The sequence below is a fragment of the Taeniopygia guttata genome, chromosome 5 (assembly GCF_048771995.1).
Source record: "Taeniopygia guttata chromosome 5, bTaeGut7.mat, whole genome shotgun sequence".
NCBI classification, from domain to species: domain Eukaryota; kingdom Metazoa; phylum Chordata; class Aves; order Passeriformes; family Estrildidae; genus Taeniopygia; species Taeniopygia guttata.
Genome location: NC_133030.1, coordinates 52,286,827 through 52,312,661, shown reverse-complemented (window position 1 = coordinate 52,312,661; position 25,835 = coordinate 52,286,827). Strand labels below are relative to the sequence as shown.

The 25,835-nt window shown below is 38.8% G+C and overlaps 1 protein-coding gene across 8 annotated transcripts in view; it reads left to right on the top strand.

Moving 5' to 3' along the window:
* Positions 1-25,518, top strand: part of BCL11B (BCL11 transcription factor B) — a 98,192-nt gene extending 72,674 nt beyond the window's left edge. For 7 of the 8 annotated variants that reach the window (XM_072930390.1, XM_012574317.5, XM_030274953.4 and 4 more), the window contains one exon: positions 17,549-20,525. In XM_072930390.1, the coding sequence (XP_072786491.1) occupies positions 17,549-19,560 (2,012 nt within the window). In that variant the 3' untranslated portion in view covers positions 19,561-20,525. Of the gene's footprint in view, positions 1-17,548; positions 20,526-20,946 lie in introns of those variants that run through there. The other variant, XM_072930394.1, reaches the window with a different exon arrangement.
* The last annotated feature ends 317 nt before the right edge of the window (positions 25,519-25,835 follow it).

Sequence of the window (25,835 nt, the reverse complement as noted above, 5' to 3'; positions counted from 1 at the left end):
CCTAGCATTTGGTGAATATGTCTCCATTGTTTAAGCCTCAACAAAGCTAGGAATGGACAAGAAACTCTTTAGTCAATCAGAAATCAAGAGCAAACAAATTAAGAGAGGGATGGTCTGGAAAGGAGCTACCATATCTGACTTATGCCCAATCCTGAAGTTTTCCATGTGCTGTAGTTACAATTCAGTCTCCCATGGGATCAGTAAGGATTTGGTTAAAGAAAGAATTGTGTAAAAGCGGACAGTATGATTTTTCTGTCCATATCTCTAAAGAGTACCTTGTGATGGCCTGCTGCTGTGCTCAGGTTGCACTTGACAGTGCAAATGTCCCAGTTGAATACCCCATGAATCAGGCAGTAGACCAAAACCTGATGTAGTTTTTTGTTCACAACAAATAGAGATGTGGAACTCATTGCTGCAGGTTCTCTATGGGCTAAAAATAATGAACAGGCTAGGGCTAGTCAAAGGCAAAATTGGGAAGATTGGGTGGGTGGCTTATAAAAATGCTGATATGGGTCAAGTCCTGGCACTGAAATCATTGATCAATCATACTCTAAATCATTGACTGCTAGGAGGTCTGGATAGGATCTAGTTGTGAATTTTTTTCTACCTTGGTTCACAAGTTTTTTCCCTCAGCTTCAGCTGGTGGCCATGATTGAAAATGGGTTCCAGACTGTGGACATGATTTAGGTTTAGGTTCTTACATGAACAAGAGCAGCACTGTCTGGCTGATAGTTTCTCACTGATTTCACTCTGTCGAGAAAGACACCTTGAGATTCAGCCCAGGAGGCCATCATCTCTCTCTCCTGCATGAAATACCATTTGGGTCTGGCCTGAACACCTCCTTCCAGTAATTTAGCTAAAGGCATCTTCCAGACAGAGAATCCAGAATACTTCAGGGTATAGATTATTTAAACTGATTGCCACTCCATTTTAGCTGACCTGTTTTAGCATACCTATATAAATGTACAGTGAGAAATTTCCTGATACAGCCAGTTTTAAGCTGACAGAAATAGCGGCTACACTGGGGTTTGCACTGGTTAAACTGAGTCCTTTTGATTAAACTGGTGCCAAATTCTGTGTGGACAAATCCTCATATTGTAACAAACCCACACATCCTCCCTTTCCTCTGACAATCATATCAGGCTGGTGAGTCCTATGGACCCAATCTAATAGAAATGGAATTTTTACCATGCAAATCTTATTACCTAAAGTGCCAATGAAACTAATGGGATTTTGGATAGTAAAAAATACTCTGTCTGTGATACATAGTTTGGAATATAAATTCATGGGGTGGGGGGGAAGAATATAAGGCAAAGGAGCTGTTATTACGTGTAGTCCTTTGTGACTTTGGAGGACCTATTCCTCCCAACACCTCTCAGCTCCCACTTGATTTCAGTGGGACCAAAATGGTGTTTAATATCTTGCTGAAAATACTGAGCCCCTTGCAGAATTTGGTTTTGAAATTACACAATTAAGCGTCTTGATCACTTTAGAACTCATGTAAGGGAGAGGAAAACAGAGATAAAAAATATCCCAAACATTCTACTCCAAGGATAGACGTATAGAGGAATACATATTTTTCCAAAGGGAATGATTTTAACTGGGGAGGTTGACTGAACGCATAAACACAAGGAACATTTGGACATATTTTGACAATCCCTGTATTAAGAAAAAGAAAAAAAGCTGAATCTATTTAGATAACACTTTCATTTAAGCCCCCTCCCCAATATACACACACATATATATCTGCTAGTGTCCTCAGGCTTCCAACCAGTGTGGCAGCTCTCAGCCTGAGGACAGTGTCAACAGACAGATCTAAAGTTAATAACTGAAGTGTTGCAAACACTACATCCTTTAAAACTGTTTCCTGTAGTTCCTGTGTTGTAATAACACAGCACATCTTGAGAAGGGTTCAACACCGCTTGTCACTACTTGGGCATAATTCCTACTGATTTTTCTGAGTGCTTAGTTTATGTGTACATTCAGGCCTAAAATATTTTGAAGTAAAATCTTTTTAATAAACTACAGTGTTGTGCTATTTTGATAGTGATATTGATTCCTCAATGTCGCTGAGTTTAATCCTAGTTGGCAGCTAAGCACCACACAGCCACTTGCTCACTTCCTTTCCAGTGGGGTGGGAGAGGAAATTGGGAGGGTAAAACTAAGAGAACTTGTGGGTTGAGATAAGAACAGTTCAATAATTGAAATTAAATAAATGAATAATGAAAAATTGTAATCAAAAGGCAAATAACAAAACCAGAGAGAAGTAAAACTGAAGAAAAACAAGAGATGTGAATATAAACCCACTGCTTACAGTGAAGAGAATGATGCCCAGACTATAAACAAGCAGCAGCCCCCAGCCAGCTTTCCCCATAATTTATATACTGAACATGAGGACATATGGCATGGAACATCCCTTTGGTCAGTTGGGGTCAGCTCTCCTGGCTGTTTCCTCTTCCAGGTTTTTGTGCACACCCAGCCCACTCACTGGTGGGGCAGCACGAGAAGAAGAAAAGTGCTTTGAGTAAGCAACAGCTAAATCACCAGTGTGTTATCCACATTATTCTCATTCTAAATCCAAAACACAGCTCTGTACTGACTACTAGGAAAAAAAATATCTCTATCCCAACTGAAACCAAGACACTTGGTTCCCTGTCACTTTGGAAGCAAAGATGCAATAAATGATACCTCTATTTTTGTATTTATTTTAATGAAATAGGCAGAAAAGGCACTTCAGAAAAGTGTAGGAAAGAGGAGGAGGTCAGATATAAACAACTGCAATGTGATGTACGTTTTTGTGGCGTTGATAGTTATTATTCCCAAAGAAAATAATGCCCTTTTTTATTTGCTTTTAACATTTCGCCCTTGGCATCTGTTCCATCCATTGTGGACTAACCTACACTCTGTTCTCTGACAATGGGTTAAAGCAAGCACTTACTGAAAAGCATTCTCTACTTAATTACTTTTCCTTCTTCTGGAAGCTATTTTTTTATAGTCACATGTTAATTGTGTATTAGTAGGCCTTTCTGATTAGTTGAAAACATAATGAAACCTTTGTAAACAACAGGGAAAGAGGGAGGAAGGGAGCGGGAACGGGGGGAGAAAGGGACCGGGAGAAAGAGAGGTGTGAAGTGGGGGCTGGATCAGTGGGGAGGAGGTCAGCCAGTTTTGAAAGGCAGAAATTATGCAAGTGGAAATTTCTGGTTTTTTGAATGACAACTTCCCTCGCCCAAATTAATCAACTTACTTAATGAGAAATGAGATGCATGGAGATGCAAATTGCTGTTGATCTCCAAAAGCAGGGTGGCAAAGGCAGCAAGTTGGAATGGTGTGGAGGGGGGCTGAGCCGCAGCTGTCCACTAACAAGTCAGTCCTATTTGTAAAGGGCAGGGAGCTGAATAACGGTTTTGTTATTGGCTTTTTCTCTTGCTCAGCCGTAGGTAGAAATGCTGCATTTGTTTCCTGGTACTATTGCAGTGAGATAGATGCCCTCCTTTTTCATCTCTCTTGCCCGTTTGGTTTTCACAGTGGAGCCCTGTGTTCTCCATGCACCCCAGCCTCTCCACAATGAGGCAAAAAATTGGGGCACACAAGGAACACAGCTCAGGTGCAGGGTCTCAAACATGCAAGGTAATCCTACAAATTATTAAGCTATCTGCACACCCCTCAGAAGGGCAGAAAAAAACATTTAAAAAAAGAAAAAAAAAAAAAAAGAAAGAAAAGAAAGAACATAAACAGTACTTAGGACCCAATTCAGTGATGCTCAGAGCCCAGCCTGTGCAGATCAGATTCGGTGAATCAGCTGAATCTTCTTGGAGATGATTTTTCTTTCCCTGGAAAGCTGCTCCTTAAACACAATTCACATTGGTTGTTTTTAAAAGGACTATCCTCCGTGTGCAGCGCTGGATTTTGAACGGGCAGAGCCTCCCCCTCTCCAGTCCTCCGCCCCCACCCCCTTCTGTTGCTGCTTTAAAGAGCTGTGCTTATAGGGATTTTGCAGCTCTCCGTGTGTTATTAGAAAACGTGTGGCTGGGACGGTTAAAATGGGAGTGCTACTGTATGCAAGAGCAATGTTCACTGTAAGCAATCCAAGGAAATCCTGCCAAGGCAGTATATGAACAGCAGCCAAACAAAACACAGGCGCCTTTCCAGTGAAAACCAGCACACTTCTGCAAATAGAGGAAAAATTGACTTTCTGATTTGGAGTGTTTCTACAACTAAGAAGAATTACTACAGTGATTGTTCTAAAAATATTTTTAAGCAGCACATTCTCCAAGGGGTTGGGATGCTTAGCATTGTTTAATTATGCTTCTCTTAGGTGACCAATCTGGATTAGCTTTATAGAAATAAAATAGGAAGTTTTTTGTTTCTTTTTAGCCAAGATCGGCATTATTTTTCTGCAGTGTTATAAGGACATAAATCATCACCTATTTAAGGAGCAAAAGTTGTATTTTTATCCTTGCACTTCAAAAAGTATGATTGGAGATTCATCTTTTTTAACTTCATAGTCATAGTTTGCAATTTAAATGCTTTATCTAGAGCAACCCTCAAGATCCCTATCTCTGTAATTAATGGGTTTTATTTTTCATCTGAGTATTTTATACCTTCCTCCTTCCCTTGTCCCCCCCTGTGCCCCCTCCTCATTTAGGCTTTTAAAGCTTCTGTTCATTTTGCTTCTTTGTTCACTCAGACTGGATTTTCCTTTGCAGGACTTCTGAGTCCTGTAGGAACCCTTTAGTGTAGATGTTTCTGCAAACATTCTGGCACTCAAAAATTTCCATAATGATGGAAAATGAATGTGATTCCACGAATTTGTGTATTGTCAAGAATAAATATGTTATTAATAATTGTTTTGCTAGTCTCAACAAAAGAATTCTTAAAAATAGAGTTTAAGAATGCAGTCAGTTTATCTAAAGTGAGCTAAAGAAATCGGCTCAACCTAGGGAGAACTGCTATTGTCCTTTTTTTATTTCCAAAAATCAACATAATATCAGCTGAAGAAAAAGCAACAGAATTGTTAAGGATTAATTTCAGTTCATGCATTTCTTGTACTTCAACTGTTTTTCCTTTTAACTAAAGATACAAAAGATACTTTACTATCTGTGTCTCCATTTATTCCTCTAAAGTATTTACAGCTGAGCTCTTTAGGCTTGTAGCTGCTGTGAAATCAGTTATCTTCTTTTAACTACACCACCACAGCCAGATTTATCCCCACACTGAAGACAGTGTCTTGAGACTAACAAATCTCAGAGTGGAAGAAGACTTGCTTCCAAAGCCCATTGAAGCCAGTGGAAAGATTCATATTGACTTTGGTAGGCTTTGCATTGGGATAGTAAACATTAATTTCATTTTTTTTTTTAATTTAACTACTCATTCTGAGAGTGACTGACTTAATTTTAAACAAATCTTAAAGTTGCCCTAATTTACTAAATTAATTTGGGCTGTGTTTACCATTCAGACAAAACTTCCAGGGGGGTGCAACTTTTGCATATACTTCTCCCATGGTAAGATCATGTGTTTGAAGGTCTAGTTTAGGGAAGGATGGACCTCTGCCCTGCCCTGTCCAGATCCATGCTTCTCCTTTGTGCATAATGCTGTACTCATAGCCAGTCTAACAAAGACCACATAATTTATTTATACACATATAAACACACACATATGCATAAACGCACATATACATTTATATATATATATATGCATATAAAAATAAAAGAAAGCTTGAAAATGTAATAATTTCCGCCTTTACTGTGAAGAATATCATTCTCTGTGTTCAAATTAGGACAGGGAAGTTGTGGCATATGTCGTGTCAAGGCACAGAGTGCAGTTCTGTATCTTTAAATGTTGATGCATAGCAGTGAAACCAGGTGAGATCTGGCCCCAGGTGCTAGCTGCTGCATGCATTGTTGAACAATTTTTAAGGGATGCAGATTGGGTGGTTGGAGGAGGAAAAATGATGTCTTTTTCTAAATACATTTTTTTTCAGTGAAATATGTTTTAGGTTTAATGAAAAGATTACAAAATTATCGACTTAAGCTTCATACATTCCTCTAATAACAGTTCTATATAATCTAGGCCTGACCTGGCTCTCACTGAGGAGCAGTACTGGTTGTCATGCAGCCCCAGTTATGCCAAACAGAGGGAAGGTTTTGTTGAGACCATGCAACTCATTTCACTGGTGGTTGTACATACATGCAGAATTAAAGTGCCTTCACAGAATTATTCATAAGGGAAAGCTTGGATGCTGAAGAAGTGCTCCAAGGACTGCTTCTGCTTTCCCTGTCTGCACATTGAAAGCCTACATGGCTTGAAAAACTGCTCCACAGCAAAGTCTTTTCCTTCATTCCTTTCAATGTAAATCCAGTTTTAAATAATTTTACAATCAAGCTTCAAATTCTGTGGTCACCAGAGAAGGGGCATCAAGGTAAATTTTGCAGGTAATTTGGGTAGTGGCCTGTATTGAAGGTATGTGGCTTCTAAAACCTAATTAGAGGTGTAGTTTGTTTCAGGCAAAAATTATTGATACACAAGGAAGGTTTTATTCAGAGACATCTGTAGGTTGGCAGCTGTGCCAGCCATGTCTGTTCTTCTAAGTAACGGAAGCCACACAGCCGGGAATAGCAATGTTTTAGTGACAAGTGTTGAGAATATTGGTTGAATTGCACTATGAAAATATTTTCATTATTTTTATTATTACCGTTCTGCGAGCGGGTTTGAGGTACGTGCCTGCCTATGTCTGCATGCTTGAGCAGATGAGCTGGAGAGGGAGGGCTGTTATTTTTATTTTTTTTTCAATCACACCTCCTTAGCATTTTGTACATATCAGCATTCTAGCCGAGCGATTTGCTAATTGCACTGGAAGACCCGCTTTAAATTCAGGAATACTGAAACTTTGAAACTGTAACATTTTGACTGGCGAGAATGACCAGTCTTCTTTTCTCTTTCACAGTGAGCTAGTTGAAGGAAGCTGGCATTGTCGCAGAGTGAAAGCTCTGCAGAAGTGCCGCAGGTTTTTCATATGGAAATGTGAAATAATGGGGTGATTAAATAGAGCTGTATATTAAAGTACATCTGACATTAGAATTAGCATAATGTGCTCTAGCCCTAGGCTGAGTACTTTATTTGCCATCTGCGTCGGACCAAAATCCCCTGGGGAAGCGCTAAAATATTCTGAATAAACTCAGCCCGAGTTCTTATTGAGAGTAAAATACCATTTGTGGCACGTCGTATTGATTCGTCTTAATTGCGGTGCAGAAAAGAACATTCAGTTGCTGATGACTTTTGTACTCTGTGACAAGTCGGCTGGAGTTATTCTAACACTGCAGTTGGTTAACCTGAACAGACTGTCGTGCTCAGAGAAGGAGAAAACCTTATCTTCAGTAGCATAAACTATAGTATCATCTGCTGGCTTTACTCCTTTCTATCTTGATGGACCGTTCTTTTTTTTTTTTTTTTTTTTTTTTTTTATTATTATTATTATTCCCTGAAAACAGCAGCCAATGAACTGGAGGGAAAATGGAGCTTCATTGAATCAATCCAAGAAAATTCACATTCTTACCTAGTTATTCTCTGCAGTCTCCCTCCCTACACTTCCACCCCCATATCTTTAAAAAAAAAATCCAGGAACATCTGACCAGCTTTCATCTAAGGCAGTGAAAATCAGTGGAACTTGTCCTTGAGGATCCATCTCCAGAACCATTAGTTCAAGAGATTTATTATGTATATTCTGTAAAAAGCTGTGGCTTCTCCTGTGCATAAGCCCACGGTCTTAGCTGGCTATAATGGTTTGATTTTTGTCAACTCTCTGCTCAAATAGGTTGCTGAATACCTTTGAAAAAGTGCTTATAACATGCATAAAAGATAAATATTTCATCTGAAGGAAAATACTTTGATGCTCCATGCAATTCTCTAACATTCATAAGGTCCAGTTTTTACCCTATAATTGCCTATCATTATACACAATTTACATATTCAAACATTCTCTACAAACCTTAGTCTAGCATGTTTTTATTACAAATTCAGATCAAGGGAATAACCTTTAACTTCAGAGACAAATGAGACAAATTTACAAGTGCATGTCTGCTGTTTTCTTGTGTTTTATAAATCCCTGCAGACCTGAACACTTTTGCTATAACGCCACTCAGAACAATATACATATATTACTACTTGTTTGTAGTGCTTCGGTAATGAGTCCCCTTTGTATTAGATAACCTATATAATTCAGCATCTAGGCCCTCCATAACGTCAATTATCTCCTCATAGCTAAATGTACATTCCATTAAAACAAGATTTACAGCCTTTACAATACTTCTTAGGCTTGAATGTGGAGATTTTGTGGATTTAAAGAAGCAGAGATGGGAGCTAGCATTTGTTAAAGAAGCAATAAATTAAAACAAAATGCTATTTTATTTAGTAACTATGAATAGACACCTAATACCCTTAAGAAATAGTTGTAGTAAAACAGACAGAAGTACTCCTGGGGAAAAAAATCCCAGGAAAATTTGTTTTCACCCTTTGGCTTTTTTTATTGTTTTCTAATTTACTCTTTGTTTTTCCATTATGTGACATGGACAATTTCCTTCATATACCCTCCATTTAGTTCCTATTCAGATTACTGAGAATTCTTGACTGTAAGATGAGAAAATGGCACCTTAGAAGTCAGTGGGAAAAAAAAAAAATCCCAGCACTTGCCAGTTTTCAAACAAAACTGCTTACAGGAAACCGATTTAAAGGGAAGCTGCTGGCATATTTCATATGTTGTAGAAAAGACTGACATTATTTCAAATGCATTTGAATACCTTATGCAAAGAAAAGGCCTAAAAGTGTCCTTGAGCAGTACAAGGGTTTTTCATGAGTGCTGTAAATGGGATCCTATATATTAAACCACCAGACACGGGTAGTCCTATGGTCTTTTAATCTCACGAGTGGGTAAGGTGCCCCTCTGTATCACCATCCCCATTTTAGCTGATAGCTTTCACTATTTTATGCTGCAGGTTTGTAAAACATCTGTTCAGTCTGCTAGTTGATGTGTTAGGTTCAAAGAAACTATCTAAAAGACACAAAGCTGTTTAGATGCTAAAGGTGGAGTTAGTTGAAACTGTTGTATCACAAAGGGCTAATTTAAAAGTTAACTCATTCACTATTGATCTTTTAATATTGATTTTCCTGTTTGCTCCTTACTTTTCACACTTCTCCCTTCCTCTGCTTTATAAATTGCCTTTGCATTTTAGATTTAACACCAATTAGGAGAAGGTGTTCAGAGAAGACAAACATGTTTTTTTATCTTCCATTTAAATAGTGCTTCTGGGTAAAAATCCCTGTGTCACAAGTTCCAACTTCTGCAACCTATTTTTCTTTCCTTTTCTGCACTAAGTAAAAGCATTTCTTATACTTCTGTAGGCTGAACATTAACTTCCAGTAAGCCAGAAGCTCTTTTAAGGAATGAAAAATTGGACATCCAGAAGGAAGTGGCCCAAAATGCCTATTGACATTTTATACCTAAAAATATAGTATTACCATTTTGTAACGCACTAGAAATTAAACTGAGCTGTGCATTTGGTTCATTTATGTGAATCTGGCAGTACAGATCTGAGGTATGATTAAGTCTCACAGAAAATGGGACCATTGAACACAAGCTGCTTCAGCCAAAGGTCGCCCATGTCCATTAAGAAGCAGGAAGCATCTGTTTGTGTTATGCATGGCTGTAGTCTGCCTGCAGCCTCCTCCTTTTTTATAAATATAAATGCCAGAGAGGACATATAATACGCTGCTGGGGAAAGTTCAATGAAAAAAACCAAATGAATTGCAACTTGGTATATTTATGTAAGTCTAGTTAAGATCCTTGTTAGTGATAACCTAGTGTGGTTTATCTGGAAAAATTTGAAAAAGTCTGCTTTGGTGATCATCACAGCTATTTTGAATTCATATCAGGGTAATTCAAATCAAAGTTTGGCAAGGTGCATCAGCTTGATATCACTAAGATTTTAAGGATTTATGCTCTTTGTTCTTGGAATTCTGAAAGGTTGGCTGTAGGTGGCATGACAGTCTGACTTCTCAGCTCTGTATTGGTGATTAATCCATTTGGTTTTCCCTTCATTTAATAATATAGTTAATTTGGCAAAATAGATATTTATTAATATAATATTGACAAACAGATTATTTACAGTTCTGCCTAATAGGGAAAAAACACTGCTGTAATGGCTTCAGAAAATAAAATAGTTTCCCAAAAATGGGGCAGCACTTAATCCACCAAAACTAGTTTGATAGTTGGCTTTAGCACACAAAAAATAATAGTACATTGCTAACAGTAGTGTAATATTAATATTTTTTAATATTTGTGTCAACCAGTACTACTGTAGATATTTTCCAACAGGTAGAAAATGCTCTCAAGAATATTCACATCACTAATCAAAATCAGTGCGGGGAATAATAGAGTCTTGTGGGGTGTGTAGGTTCTCTTGGCATAAAGCTTCTTGCATAATCTCTGTTGAGAGCTTGCAGTCCCACTAGTCAAGGTAGAAAGAGGATGGGGAAAGCTGTAAAACATACAGGCAGTGTGTGGGAGAAGAATATTGCATGAAGTCGTGATTTTTCTTCTGTTGAGGATGGCACTGGAGGAGATAGGCTATCAAGAGGCAAGGTAGGAAAAGAGAACAGGGCCTTGTATGGGAGGAAATAGGATTCTGAGAAGCAACACCTCACGATTACTTCTTTCTTCAGATACCCCTGATTTTCCATCCACCTCTTAAAAACATTTCATTTTTGTTTCCCTGTCACATTCTTTCTTTTCACCGACCTCATCCTGAGATTCCCCATTTCCAGATGATGACAGGCCCTGTGGCCCCTCATACTTGGGCTTTTACACCTCAACTTTCACCTACTCTTCTTGACTGAGATGCACTTCAGGTTGTCTGAGATTTCCAGGAGACCAGGGCTGTTTATCTGAGTGTAGAATTGGAGGTGCGTGGGTTGTGAGACTGCAGGCGACTTGTTAAGTCATAAAATACCAACTTTAGCTTCTAATTGACGCTAACTTCATGAACTGTTGGTGATAGTCCCCTTAACCCTCAGCAGGATGTGCTGCAAGACTCTCTTGAGCCCTTTCTTTAGATGAGGCAGTATAGGGATGGATGAACTGTGTTAGCTCTGGGGATAGAGTTGTGCTTGTTTTCCATTTTCAGTCTTGCTGCCATCAAAACAGAACTAATATTAAGAGAGGTGAAAAGGGATATGGGACCTTTGTGTCTGCAATTTAAAGCTAGTGACTGGCATTGGACTGGCAATGGTGATTCACGCCCATACTTGGACCCTACTTTGCATTTCTGTCTTAATTTTTATTGAGCCTGTCAGTCGTTTTGAAATGGAGGTAGTAGCACTTCCAAATAGCCCAGTGAATGCAAGGAGGGAGGATAAAACTCTCAATATTTTGTGTGCTCAGATAATGTTTATTCTATTATAAATATAGGTAAGTAAAAATTCTTGCTAACTTGGAAAATTTAAAGTTATAATACGGCTTATGAAATCCCTTCAGCATAAATTCCTATATTAGAGATATATGTGCAGATCCAATCAAGCACCAAGCATGAACTGATATAGGCCACATAGCAGATCCACACTGCAGACACCTGAAAAGCATTTGGCCCTTGTCTGGGTGACCTGTCAAACCACTTATGATGATATTTTTTTTTCACCATGCAACACTAAATCTTTCCAGTATTTAATGCCCTTCTCTTTAATGTCAGCTGGTCTTATAAGGAGACTTATTAAAATTGTGTTCTCAATTATGGCATTTTAATTTAATAATAATTCAATTAAAGGTGTGTTTTTTTATGGAGCATCCATGCTACCTTTATTGGTATTATTAGAGTAACCATCATAATAACAAGGAGTAATTATTTAAATGTTCATTAAAAATCAAGTGGTGGAGGAGAGAGTAATATTGGAGGAAAGATTGGAAGAACCTGATACATGTCTGTTCCTGAGTGCTACAATAAAAGGTGTCCTTTCTTTAAAGCTTGCAAGTTTCTACTTTTCCTGAACTTCTAAAGGTGCAGTAAACCAACATTAAAATTCCTTAACATTTTTATTGCTGCTGTTGTAGCTTTGTAAAATTGAGCCAGAAACATTATCTGGAAAGTACTGCTAGAGGTAAGGAATGGCAGTGGTTATATGGACCTGACTGCAGGTCCTCACTGCAGTCCTGGCAGGGGTTATGGGTGGGTGATTAAAACGAGGGGGAGTTCATTCCCTGTTACTGCTAATGGAATTATTCAGGCATGCTGAGGGGAGGATTCATAAGGCACTGGATGTCACTGTAGCTCAGCAGAAAATAATGAATTCTCAACAGTTCTTATCTCACACTGATTATTGTTTGATGGTATCCAGAATAACTGAGGATATTTTGAGGGAAATTTTTATCTCCAGGGTAAAGGCGCTCAGCATTCAGGGTACATATAAAGTTATGTACCAACTGGGCAAGGAAGATCTGCATATCACTAAATGATACAAGTCAGACTGCAAGAGACAGATAAGTCAGGGATTCAGGCTGATTGGTGCAGTGGGGTGGATGTCTACAGACCCAGTCTAGTTTTGTTCTGACCTGTGTTTTCTCACTGTCTCCTGTAAGGGCAGAATTTGGAAGGCAGGGTTGGAATTCAGCTTTGTTTAGAGCTGTTCATGAAAGAGAAGAAGGCTCATTATTGCACTGACATTTTGAATGGAACATAATTTAACATGCACTAATCGAGGAAACACATTTTAATATTTCTGGAAAACACCATATTTTTGTCATAATACTCAGAAAAGGCAACAGTGTTCAATAAGTTCAAAGTTTAAAATTACCTGCTTTGGGAGAAGATACTAGAGAGATTTTTAATCTCCCAGGTAAAAATACAGCAAGATCTAACTGTTGGGAGTTGAACTCAGCAATTTGAATTGGAAAGACAACTTTTTTTTAATACTGAAAATAGTCAACATGGCTACTGACTACTCCAATACAAAGTGAATTCTCCCTCAACATTTCCAAATCAAATTGAGAGAAGGGGGTGCTAAAAGACACAAAGTGGTTCAGCTGCAAATTCTTGGGTTGGATGATAACTGACTAATTTTTTTCCTGTGTTTTGCATGTACATCTGGGTAGAATAATATATTAAGATCTTAAATTGCAGGAAGAAAGATTTAGATTAGGCACTTGGGGAATCTTAATGATGGTAAAGGAGAGAAGGAATGAGGTAGACTTTTAAAAGGTTGTAGACTCTCCACTTGGTGGCCTTTGAAGTGGGATATTGGAGCAGCTGGCATAGATATGAATAGGCTCATAGATATGGACATGTAGCCACAGGACAAAGGACAAAGACAAAAAGAAAGTAGGTTTAGACCAGATATTAGGAAAAAATGAGGCATAGGAGCAGATTACCCAGAGAAGTTACAAATGTCCCATCCCTGGAAGTGTTCAAGGCTAGGCTGGATGGAAGTCTGAGCAACTTGGTCTAGTGAAAGGTGTCCCTGCCCATGACAGGAGGGCTGGTATTGGATGAGGTCAAACTTCAGGGTTTATCCCAGTCCTCTCATTCTTTAATTTCACAATTCCTCCTAGCCTTTAAATGGTATTTTTGAATACCTGAAATACCATTTCAGCAGTCTTAGTAGGATTCAGTCCTAAAAACCTCTATCATGTCTAAACTGGCATTATTTGTTTGGCTTTACTGCAACCTGGAAGCTACAATTGATTGCTCAGGAGCTGTGACCTGGATGTCTCATCTCTGTACATACATCATATCTACAAACTACTGTAAAAATAAAGAATTATACTTCAGCTCTCAGCCCTGAAATGCAAGCCTAGTTACAGGCTGTAAGATTGAAACCATGTGCAATTCATAGAACAGTATTAATGAAGTCTTGGCTTGTGTTTGACTCTAAGCACATGAATAATTTCATCACCATCCAACAGAGCACTTCAGCCTATGCTTAAGTTTCACTGATGTTGATTACTCACATGCTCAAAGTGAAGCACATGCTAAAGTGATAAAGACTGCATATGGCAAAGACTATATAGGTAGTTGTCATAAAGTGGGTATTTAAAAAGACTTCAGTGCAGGTGACAAGGGATTAAGATAGCTATATATCAAAAATAGCCTTATAACAAAGACTTTTATAGTGTAGGTGCTTTATTAAATATAAGGATCATTCTTGAGCAATACATGGCTCTTTCTGGGCATGTTTAAAATATTTAGCAAGTTTTTGAACATAAAAATGTACGGAGAGGTTCTTCAAAGACTTTTTGACATTGTTCTGTTCTTAAAAGTGAGCATCTACACTGCTCAGGGCAACTTTTAGGCAAGATAACCATGAAGTGATAATATGGTAATTAACTTTTTTTTTTTTTTTTCTATTTTTTTAAAAGAGGGAGTCTGGGGAGAGTCTTTGAGAGCTGTGGAAAAAATATATATATATAGGTATGCATATATTAACATTCATGAATCAGTCAGCGATTAGTAGCCAGGTAGCCTACAGTCAATTTTGCTGTTGTGCTGAGGTCTCCTGAAGAGGAGCCCTGAGGAACATAAAAGCTAAACAAAACAAACAAGGTAGAGAAGACCTATGGCTGCTAGCATATAAATCTTAGATCACTAGTAGCACTAATTTTGTCACTTTGAAAGAAAACTAAAAAGGTGGGGACTTACTTTCCTCTCTTGAATTTCATGGAGGTGAAGTTTTGGAGGGCAAAACAAACAAAAATGTCTTAGTTCCATGTAACATGTAATAGCAAGCATCCAGCCAGCTGCCATTTTGAGGGTAATTTTTTTAATCAGCCATTTCAGTTTTAGGTTGGCCTTGATCCTCAGCCCACTCAGGAATTTTCCTTCTTACATATGTGCCTTTTCTGAAGCAAACATGTTGCTGTTGTTTTCGCCTAATACACAGCTGCTTTCTTCCTCCTGTCAGCTCTTGAGCTAAGCAAAGCATGCATATACACAGACACTCAGTCATTTTATTTTTTTAAAGAAAAAACCCCATAACAAAAAAAGACGGCATGCTGTTACTTTAAAAATGAAAGAATTGAACAGCTGTGGGTAATAAATCGATTAATTAGAGTGGATAAAGTGAAGGTGAAGGGTGCAGAGCACTCTTTAATTTGAAGATATATGACCTTGTAAGATGATGCACTTCATTTGCTATTAGATCACACTTTGTAAGGGGCTTTATTAAAATCTATTCTAGGGTGAGCTGAGGTAAAACATATTGTTTAAAAAATCTTTTGACAGAGTATGTTATATACTTTAGTTTGCTTCAGTGATTTCTGTCCCTTTTAATACTACACATGTTGCTGTGCAAGAAAAGTTAAAGGTCTAGACATTTTCATAATATTTCTGTAAGAAACAGAAATTTAAATATTTGACGTAATAATGGGAGCATTTACTGTTGCTTTGACTGCAAAGCTGACATAAAACTTCCTAACTGCCTCAGTGCTGAGTAGATTTTAAGGGATAATGTATCAGTTCCCTTCCATGTTTGTATGTGGCTTTCATTAATGTCAGTAGCAGTTACGGGCACTTTTTTTCAAGCCAAGGGCAGTTCCAAAACTTGTTTGTTTTTTTCCAATAGTGATTGTTAGAAATTAATCAAAGCAACTATGTCTGGCACATACAGATGCATTGTGTGGGTCCAGTGCATGGGGACCACATAAGCCAGACAGAAATGTCTATTGTATTGTGTACATTTTTTATTGGCTGTGAAGCTTCAGTGAAATCAGGGTTTGAAGTTGCTATCCACAGCCCTACTAAATCAATAAATGCATGAAGATTTGACCACATTTATCACCTACCTTTGTAAATAAGTCTCAATCTGATACATGCCTTTTCCTTTATGCTGCTATGGATGCATACTGGTTGATAAGATTAAATAAACTGGCAGACTGATAGGTAGGCAGATAATCTTCTAGCCTCCTTGTCTAAGGTTTTGTAGGTTTTGTTAGCAGCAGTCATTCCTGCAACAGCCAGAAGAGGGGAATTCAATCAGCTTCTCTTATTTTCCCAAGTTTAAATGTTTGGTTTTTGTTTCTCTCTTTTTTTTTTTTTTGTTTTTTTTTTTTGTCTGCTATGAGTCATTCCTCTTTACAAGGTAGTTTCAATAATATGGTTCTGTTCACTTTATAAATGCTTTAATTTTCAAGCTCATGCAACAGGCTTTGGGGAATGGCAGCCTCCTGTCTAGAAAGGGTGTGTTAGTTCAGCTTTGGATTTGAGCTCCTGTGAAGGGGCTGAATCAGGCATTGCTTGGGTCCTGGTTCCCTCACGGGTCAGGCAGGAAGTTTAGTTCAAGTATTGAGCTTTCAGGAAGTTTAGTGCCTTTCGGTTCAGTGGGGCCATTGCTAGACAAAACATGTGCTATCATAAACAAACAAACAAGCAAGGAATTAATTTTTGGCTTTCCAAAATGGTCAGGTTTTTTTCAGGAAACCTCCCACTCATTTAAAAACAAACAACAAAACAAATCCTGCATCATGATTTTCAAGTTGACACATATTTATGTAATGAATTTATCAGAGTCTTGCAGAGGCATTAAAAAAAGGAGGGGGGGGGTGCAAGCAGGGAAATGCTTTTTGCAGATATCACATAGTTTACATTGTGCCCAGGACCGGAATTTTCTAGCTAGCAAAATTATGACTGTGATGCAGACTTGTCCACACCTGTCCTTTATGTAAAGCTGAATCAAGGTTAAAGGAATGCTTTCCACCTTTATGCAGTTGTTCCAAGAGGCTAGAAAAGCAAACAGAACAGTGTTTTTGGCTCTGGTGAACATTTCTGCATTGGAGGGCAGGCTCAGGCTCAGAAATTCTTGGGACCTGGTTCAAGCATGGCCCGACATTTGTTACTGTTAATTGCAACTGTGCTGTCGGCTTTGATTACCGGATGTTTCATTTGAGTGGCTTCTTGGTGTTTTGGCAAAAAGATTGTCAAAGTGGTTTATACAAGGGTATGTTTTCCAAGCTCCTGTTGACTTGAATAGGACTTTTGTGGCTAAATAGCTACATAATATTTTAAAAATGGAAGTGCTGGCATGACTTAAGCATGTATAAATTAAATTCAGCAAGATCTCAGGGGACTGCTGCATGAAGTATATAAAATAAGAGAGTGAAAATGACACTGAAGGTCCTTACAGGTGCCTTGTAAAACCTACCACGCTGCATTTTTCTTGGTTTTTGTCTGTAGTCATAAATCCCTTGAAACAAATTCCTTTTTGTGGAATAAACACATGAAAGGATTTGGATCCTTACACGTCATAAAAGAAGGTTTTATTTGCAAATTAGAGGATGTAAACTTATATAGCACAAATGCGTATGTGTGATATTTGTCATACATGTTAAATGAATAAGTGCGGTGACTAAAGGTGCTGTTCAACAATTTATATCAGTCAATACATTGCAATTAAATACTTCTTTCAGAAATGCCAAGGAGGAAGTGTGTTAGCAAAATAAAGCGAATGCCAACTGTATTTAAATGTTCTCCGCTGTATTATTTTTTAAGTGTTCTTTCTGTTTTTTCTTTTATAGGTAAAGATGAGCCTTCAAGCTATATTTGCACAACATGCAAACAGCCTTTTAATAGCGCTTGGTTCTTGCTTCAGCATGCCCAGAACACACATGGATTCCGCATCTACCTGGAAACAAGCCCTTCAAACAGTTCCCTTACTCCACGCATCACCATCCCTCCTCCTCTGGGACCGGAGACTGTTGCACAGTCCCCGCTGATGAATTTTCTTGGAGACAACAACCCCTTCAACCTTTTGCGCATGACAGGACCCATCTTGCGTGAACACCCTGGCTTTGGTGAGGGTCGGCTCCCAAACACGCCTCCGCTGTTCAGCCCACCGCCTCGTCATCATCTGGATCCACATCGCCTTAGTGCCGAAGAAATGGGGTTAGTTGCCCAGCATCCCAGTGCCTTTGACAGAGTTATGCGTTTAAACCCCATGGCAATTGAGTCCCCAGCGATGGATTTCTCCAGAAGGCTCCGAGAGCTGGCAGGAAACAGTTCCACCCCTCCGCCAGTCTCACCCAGTCGCACCAACCCTATGCATCGTCTGTTGAATCCTTTCCAGCCAAGTCCTAAATCACCTTTTTTGAGCACCCCGCCACTGCCCCCCATGCCCCCTAGCAGCACTACGCCTCCCCAGCCTCAGGCCAAGAGCAAGTCCTGTGAATTTTGTGGGAAAACATTCAAGTTCCAGAGTAACCTTATCGTGCACCGGCGCAGTCACACAGGAGAAAAGCCCTACAAGTGTCAGCTCTGTGACCATGCTTGCTCCCAAGCCAGCAAGCTAAAACGCCACATGAAAACGCATATGCATAAAGCTGGCTCCATGACAGGCAGGTCAGATGATGGACTGTCCACCACTAGTTCCCCAGAGCCAGGCACAAGTGAGCTCACTGGAGAGGGACTGAAATCCAGTGAGGCAGATTTCAGGAACGAAAGCGATCCTTCCCTGGGCCATGACAACGAAGAAGAGGAAGAGGAGGAGGAGGAGGAAGAGGAGCTTGAAAATGAGAGCCGGCCAGAGTCGAGCTTTAGTATGGACTCAGAGCTGAGTCGTAACCGAGAAAATGGCTCCAAGTCGCTGCCAGATGAGAAGTCCCTCGTCCTGGGAAAAGTCATTGAGAATGTAAGTCTAGGTGCCATTCAGCAATATAACGACATGTTAGCTGAGAAACAGAAGAGGAGTAGCTTCATGAAAAGGTCCTCTGACCAGCGAGACTTGTGTCCTCGAGACCTCTGTCAGAGAGATCCGGGTGACGAAGACTCAGTGGTAGGAGAGCTGGACCGCACTGAGGAAGGTACGGTCAATGGAAGAAACTTTGGCCCGGGTGAACCCTTCCCAAACTTGTTCCCCCGCAAGCCAACACCTATCACGAGCCCCAGTTTAAACAATTCCTCTAAAAGAATAAAGGTAGAGAAAGATTTGGACTTGCCACCAGCAACGATAATACCTTCTGAAAACGTTTACTCCCAGTGGCTGGTAGGGTACGCAGCATCGCGGCACTTCATGAAGGATCCGTTCCTCGGATTCACAGACTCCCGACAATCCCCCTTCGCGACCTCTTCCGAGCACTCATCGGAGAACGGGAGCCTGCGTTTCTCCACTCCGCCGGGGGACATGCTGGACGGGGGGCTCTCAGGGCGCAGCGGCACGGCGAGCGGAGGCAGCACCCCCCACATCAGTGGACCTGGCCCCGGGCGACCCAGTTCGAAGGAAGGACGCAGGAGCGATACATGTGAGTACTGTGGCAAGGTCTTTAAGAACTGCAGCAATTTGACGGTACACCGTCGGAGCCACACTGGAGAGCGGCCTTACAAATGCGAGCTCTGCAACTATGCATGTGCGCAGAGCAGTAAGCTGACGCGCCATATGAAAACGCATGGCCAGATAGGGAAGGAGGTCTACCGCTGCGACATTTGCCAGATGCCCTTCAGTGTTTACAGCACCCTGGAGAAACACATGAAAAAGTGGCATGGAGAACATTTGCTGACAAATGACGTCAAAATTGAGCAGGCAGAAAGAAGCTAAGGCCCCACCCCCCTCCCCCCGTCCCCCCTGCCCCCACCTCCGCTAGGTTAAATTTCAGGGGTCTAGGTAACATTTTATTTGTACAGTTTAACTATTGCCAACTGAGAAAAGATGACCTAACTTGCCTCCGTAAACATAACTTAGCATAACTATGGTAAGGTGCCAGACTTTGGCACTTAAATATAACCTGTGTCTACAAAGTTCTATTAAACCCGAGGGTTGATTAAGGCAGTAAAAATTGTGGAGCCTTTTAACTGTGCAATAATTTCTGTATTTATTGGGTTTTTGTAATTTTTTGGCATGTGCAGGTACTTTTTTTATTCTTTCTGTTTAAATTTCTTTTAAAATTTTGTTGGGTATCCCTTTTTAATTTTACCCAGTCGTAGCCTGAGATTACTTGCATTGTAGGAGAGAAACATATCTTTTAAAATTATAATTTTTGGGCCGCTGCTTTGTTGAAATTTAAGCTAACTGTGTGTAATTTCTTGTGAGGAAGCCAGCATTTGGACTGAAATCTTTCTTTTTTCTTTTTTCTTTCTCCCTCTTTCTTTCTTTCTTTCTTTCTTTCTTTCTTTCTTTCTTTCTTTCTTTCTTTCTTTCTTTCTTTCTTTCTTTCTTTCTTCTTTCTTTCTTTCTTTCTTTCTTTCTTTCTTTCTTTCTTTCTTTCTTTCTTTCTTTCTTTCTTTCTTTCTTTCTTTCTTTCTTTCTTTCTTTCTTTCTTTCTTTCTTTCTTTCTTTCTTTCTTTCTTTCTTTCTTTCTTTCTTTCTTTCTTTCTTTCTTTCTTTCTTTCTTTCTTTCTTTCTTTCTTTCTTTCTTTCTTTCTCTTTCATTTTTTCTCTTTTCCTTCCCTCCTTCCCTCCTTCCCTCCTTCCCTCCTTCCCTCCTTCCTTCCTTCCTTCCTTCCTTCCTTCCTTCCTTCCTTCCTTCCTTCCTTCCTTCCTTCCTTCCTTCCTTCCTTCCTTCCTTCCTTCCTTCCTTCCTTCCTTCCTTCCTTCCTTCCTTCCTTCCTTCCTTCCTTCCTTCCTTCCTTCCTTCCTTCCTTCCTTCCTTCCTTCCTTCCTTCCTTCCTTCCTTCCTTCCTTCCTTCCTTCCTTCCTTCCTTCCTTCCTTCCTTCCTTCCTTCCTTCCTTCCTTCCTTCCTTCCTTCCTTCCTTCCTTCCTTCCTTCCTTCCTTCCTTCCTTCCTTCCTTCCTTCCTTCCTCCCTTCCTCCCTTCCTCCCTTCCTCCCTTCCTCCCTTCCTCCCTTCCTCCCTTCCTCCCTTCCTCCCTTCCTCCCTTCCTCCCTTCCTCCCTTCCTCCCTTCCTCCCTTCCTCCCTTCCTCCCTTCCTTCCTTCCTTCCTTCCTTCCTCTCCTTTTTCTTTCCTCTTCTTAAATAACCCTGAAGATTAGGGAAAACAAAATTGTACAGCGGATAACAATCTCTAAAATTAGCACTTTCGTTTGAAATTGGATCAAATACGTAGCACTGACAATGTCGCTGAAGATAGAGGCCTTTTCTAGATGGATTTCAGCACTAAAGTTATGGCAACAAAAAAGACATGGATGCAGAAGGCTGCTACACTCAAAACCCAGAAATGTTCTTAATTGTGCATTACTATAGAATAGTTTCTTCTTGTTAAAAGCTATGGCAACATAATGATGCCAGTTTGTCACTTTCTGGAGTGTTTTCCCCTCCCTCTTCCCCTCCTGTGACTTTTCCCAGAGACAATAAAAGTACATCTTGAGCATTTTAATATTTTCAAACCTCAGAGGAGCCAAATGCCATATATTTTTTTCTTTTAAAACCACAAAATCATAAATTTGAATTTAGGACATCTATTTAAGTCCATATTTGCTGTAGTTGATTGCTAAAAGATAGGAAAGTGTGAATTTCTCAGTGAAAAGCCTCAACTCAGGCATTTGGTTTATTAATAGAAATATTAGAACTATCTTAGATGCTGTACAGTGATGTTATTATAAAAAAGGGAAAAAATAAATTCTGGTTGATTTACCTATCTTGGCAAGATTCTGCTCCTACTGAAGTCGGTGAGATTCTTTCCAACTCAATTAGGAACAGAATGAAATTGTATTCAGATAAAAGCTTTACGACAGAGAAAAATGAAAGCAAAGAAAAATACACCTGTTCTAATTTCAAATTCCAAATTTTTAAAGGCCTTTTTCAACTAATATTAGCAAACAGTAGACAATTATGGTTAGAGATTTTAATTATGTTGACCCGCACTTTAAATCTTTTGTTTGTGGTTAAGAGAAAAATGGCTTCTCAACAAGAAATTACATCATATTCTACTTGGCCCAAAGGTGGGTTAAACTGTAAAGGAACAGCTGAGATTAAGTGTCAGTGTTGCTAAGCATGGCATTCACAATACTGGCACTATAAAGAAAAATAAATAAAAATAATTTATTGGACAGTTTTTCTACTGCCATTCAATTTGACGTGAGTGCCTTGAAAACTGATCTTCCTATTTGAGTCTCTTGAGACAAATGCAAAATGTTTTTGTGAAATGGAAAGACTTTTAAAAAAAAAAGTAAAACAAGAAAGTACATTCTTTAGGAAAAAAAAGAGCCACATTTACTTAAAAAAAAAAAATTACTGGTTGAAGATAGTGGACATGAAAATGCCATAAGACCCAATCAAATGAAGATGTATACCCAGCACAACTTCGGACATACATTAGCTGAATTATTCTCAGCCTTTTTTTTTTTTCAGGACAACGCTGCTTAGGAAATGGAATGGAAATGATTTACTGCTGAATTAAAACTCAAATGACACAAATTACAAGTTGCTATCATTGAATGAGAAAAACCAATTCAGGAACAACGGCTAATTTTTTTTTAAAAGTTAAATTTAGTGCACTCTGTCTTAAAATACGTTTACAGTATTGAATACATACAAGGGTAAAAAAGAAATTGTGTGTATGTGTGTTTGAGCAATCTTTTTTTTTTTCAAAGTTTGCTTAATAGGTTATTAAAAAAATGCCATAATGGCCATGTGTATATTGTTTTCTTTTGGTGACGGGGTTTTAGTATATATTATATATATTAAAATTTCTTGATTACTGTAAAAGTGGACCAGTATTTGTAATAATGGAGAATGCCTGGGCATTTTACAAAACCAGAAAGAAAAAAAAAATTTTCTTTTTTCCTTGAAAATGTTGCAGTAAAATTTAAATGGTGGGTCTATAAATTTGTTCTTGTCACTGTAACTGTAAAGTCTTGAGTTTTAGTAAATTTTTTTCTGCCTTGGGTGTTGAATTTTTATTTCAAAAATGTATAGAATCTTGTATTCGGGGATTAAAAGGTGATTGCTACACCATGTAGAAAAAGTACGTAGAAAAAAGTGCTTAATATTGTTATTGCTTTGCAGAAAAAAAAAATCACGTTTCTGACCTGTACCTATTTTTCTCTTTTTTTCTCCCCTTCTCCCCTTCCCTTCCCCTTCTGGAATGGATATTGATATTGGTTGATTCATATGATGTAGGCACTTGCTGTATTTTTACTGAAGCTTGTAATTTTTTAACTGTACGCTTGTCCTTTTAAAGGGATTTAATGTACCTTTTTGTTAGTGAATTTGGAAATAAAAATAAAAACAAACAAACAGGCTGCCATAATATATTTTTTTAATTTGGCAGGATAAAATATTGCAAAAATAAAAAAAAATTTGTATGTGAAGTCCTTATTGTACAGGAAAAAAGGGGGTTGTTAGACGACCTTTGAGTAAAAGAAACAAAACAAAATAATTAAGTGCTTTTTTATTTTACTTTTTTTTTTTTCTTGTTGTTGTTCACAAATAATTTTAGTTGTATATATATTTTTTGTCAGAAATGGCCTACAAAAAAGTGCTGTTCCCACAGGGCTCTAAATAACTTCAAAGTTGCCTGGACCCCTTGCATCAAGGTTTTACCAGGTATGGTTGAACCAGGCTGGATGGATATTGCCTATTTGTGTGAAAAGAAATTCCGTTCCTGGAAAGGTGTCTGGGGTGACATCCCACAGCTTCCCTGCAGATTTGAGAGAGAGAGAGGAGATTTCTTCCCCTCCTTCCAAACAAGATGTCCAATACATCTTCCCTCTCCTGGCCAACCCCCACTCATTGCTTCTCACACCCTGCCACTGCCCTCTGGAAGAAAGTCTTTTTATAGCAAAAAGTGAGAGCTGCTGCATCACTTTGACATAAAATGGTGAAATGGCCTGCTGTTGGTACAGCTGTAATTGGGTTGAAGTAAAATTAGTCCAGGCACAGCCCTCCTCTTCCCTGTTAGAACAGGATCAACTCCGTGTACAGGTCTTGCCAGTCCATGTTATTAGCTGCTTTGCTGCTGTTCACTTCTAATTGTACATTCCATAAATTTTTGAATGTTTGAGGGACTGGGATGAAATCCTGTACCTTTTGATGTCTCTCTTCTTTGCAGTTATTTTTCTCTCTCTCTCTCTCACACTCTCTCCCTTTTGGGTTGAGGGGAAGATGTGGCAGAAGAGGCACTAATGCATTAGTGAAGGGGAGGAGAAAATGATCACCGCTCTTGCAGAAAATGATGGAAAAACTTAAAACAAAAACAGGAAGAAAAATATATTGCCATGCCAAATGATTCTGCTTTCATTGGTGCAGAACCACTGGAGCAATTGGAGAGGCATGGGTGTGACAGCAGGGAAATTTTGGTTCACCTTATCAGATAGATATATGCCTTCCTGGCTTGAATGTCACACCCTTAAGTCTTCTGGACAAATTCTGTATCTCAATTAAACTGATATAGATCAGGAGTTATTCATCACTCTTAGTCCTGGATTATTCCAGCAGAACTGAGGTTGGAGTGTGGTCCCTTAAAGGCACATTTTCACTTTTTGGTGAAAATACAGATCTCTGGCTTTTGTTTAAATCCACTCATGCCACAGAACTCAGAAGAATCTCTTGAACTTGCATCAGTGCAATGAAGATCAGAAGTTAACTGCACATTTTCAGTCTACAATTCATTGATTTAAGAAAGAATTTCACTTTTCATTTCATTGTAAGTTGTTTAGGAGTTTCAGTCTCACTGTTGTTTTTAATTATCCAGGATAGCTAACACCAGCAGTTGTCTAATTTTGTGACTTAGATCACTTAAACTAACAATAAGTCACCCAAAAGCACAAGGGTTGTGTTTCTGCAGACTGTAGTGATACTGAAATGGCCCTCCTTTTCTTCTTGCTTAGAAGAGCCGTAGTTTACTAGGCCATAAGCACAATATAACATGGACATAGCTAGAATGCTGCCATAGTTCTTTTCACATTTTTAGTTTTAATTTTTTTTAAAGGTTGAATTTAGTATTTTCATTGTGTCTAGTCTTGCTGCCATTGAAGTCCAGAACAAAACTCCAGTTGACTCCCTGGCAACAGGACAGGTGCAGAAACCTGGTTTTGGAAAGAAAAATAGAAATTTTAAAGGAAAGGGTCAAAAAAAATCAGCATTTCATCCCAGTCCTATGTAAAAGACAGTCCAAGGTTTTGTTTATCACAGGCAAACTCATTTTTATGGTGCTCTTTGTATTTTAGAACTGCAAAGCAAAGTAACATTGATTTAAGTTGTTTGCATTTGTACCGGCAAGGCAAAATATTTTTATTACCTTTTTCTATTACTTATTGTATGAGCTTTTGTTGTTTACTTGGAGGTTTTGTCTTTTACTACAAGTTTGGAACTATTTATTATTGCTTGGTATTTGTGCTCTGTTTAAAAAACAAGAGCACTTTTTTTTTTATTATGGATAAAATGTTGAGATGGCTGGAGGTCATTTCAATATGGCTTAGTGAAATATTTATTGTTCCTTTTATTCTCTGTACAAGATTTTTGGCCTCTTTTTTTTCCTCCTATTGTCACAATGTTGAGTTCAGCATGTGTCTACCATTTCATTTGTACGCTCGTTCAAAACGTTTGTTCCAGTTTCAAGTTATAAAAATAAATTGGACATTTGACTTGATCTCCAAATCTTGTCTTTCCTGTTTTTTTGACATTCAGGGGTGGGAAGGGGAAAAAGAAGGGAGCAAGGGGTTGAAGCCTCAGTACAGATGATAGAGCTCCTGCCATATTTTCTGTCAGTTCTCATGGGAGTACATCAGGAGAGAAATCTTGTTTGAGAGGGTTATGTGAGAATCTGAATGATGCTGAGCAGATGCTCAAGTCCTGATTACATTCCTTGGACTTAAATAGAATGCAAGGTATATCCTGAATAGTGGTCTTGAGAGAAAGTGGTATAATAATGCTTGAAAAAGACACATTTCTCATAAAAAATTATGTTTGGGGGC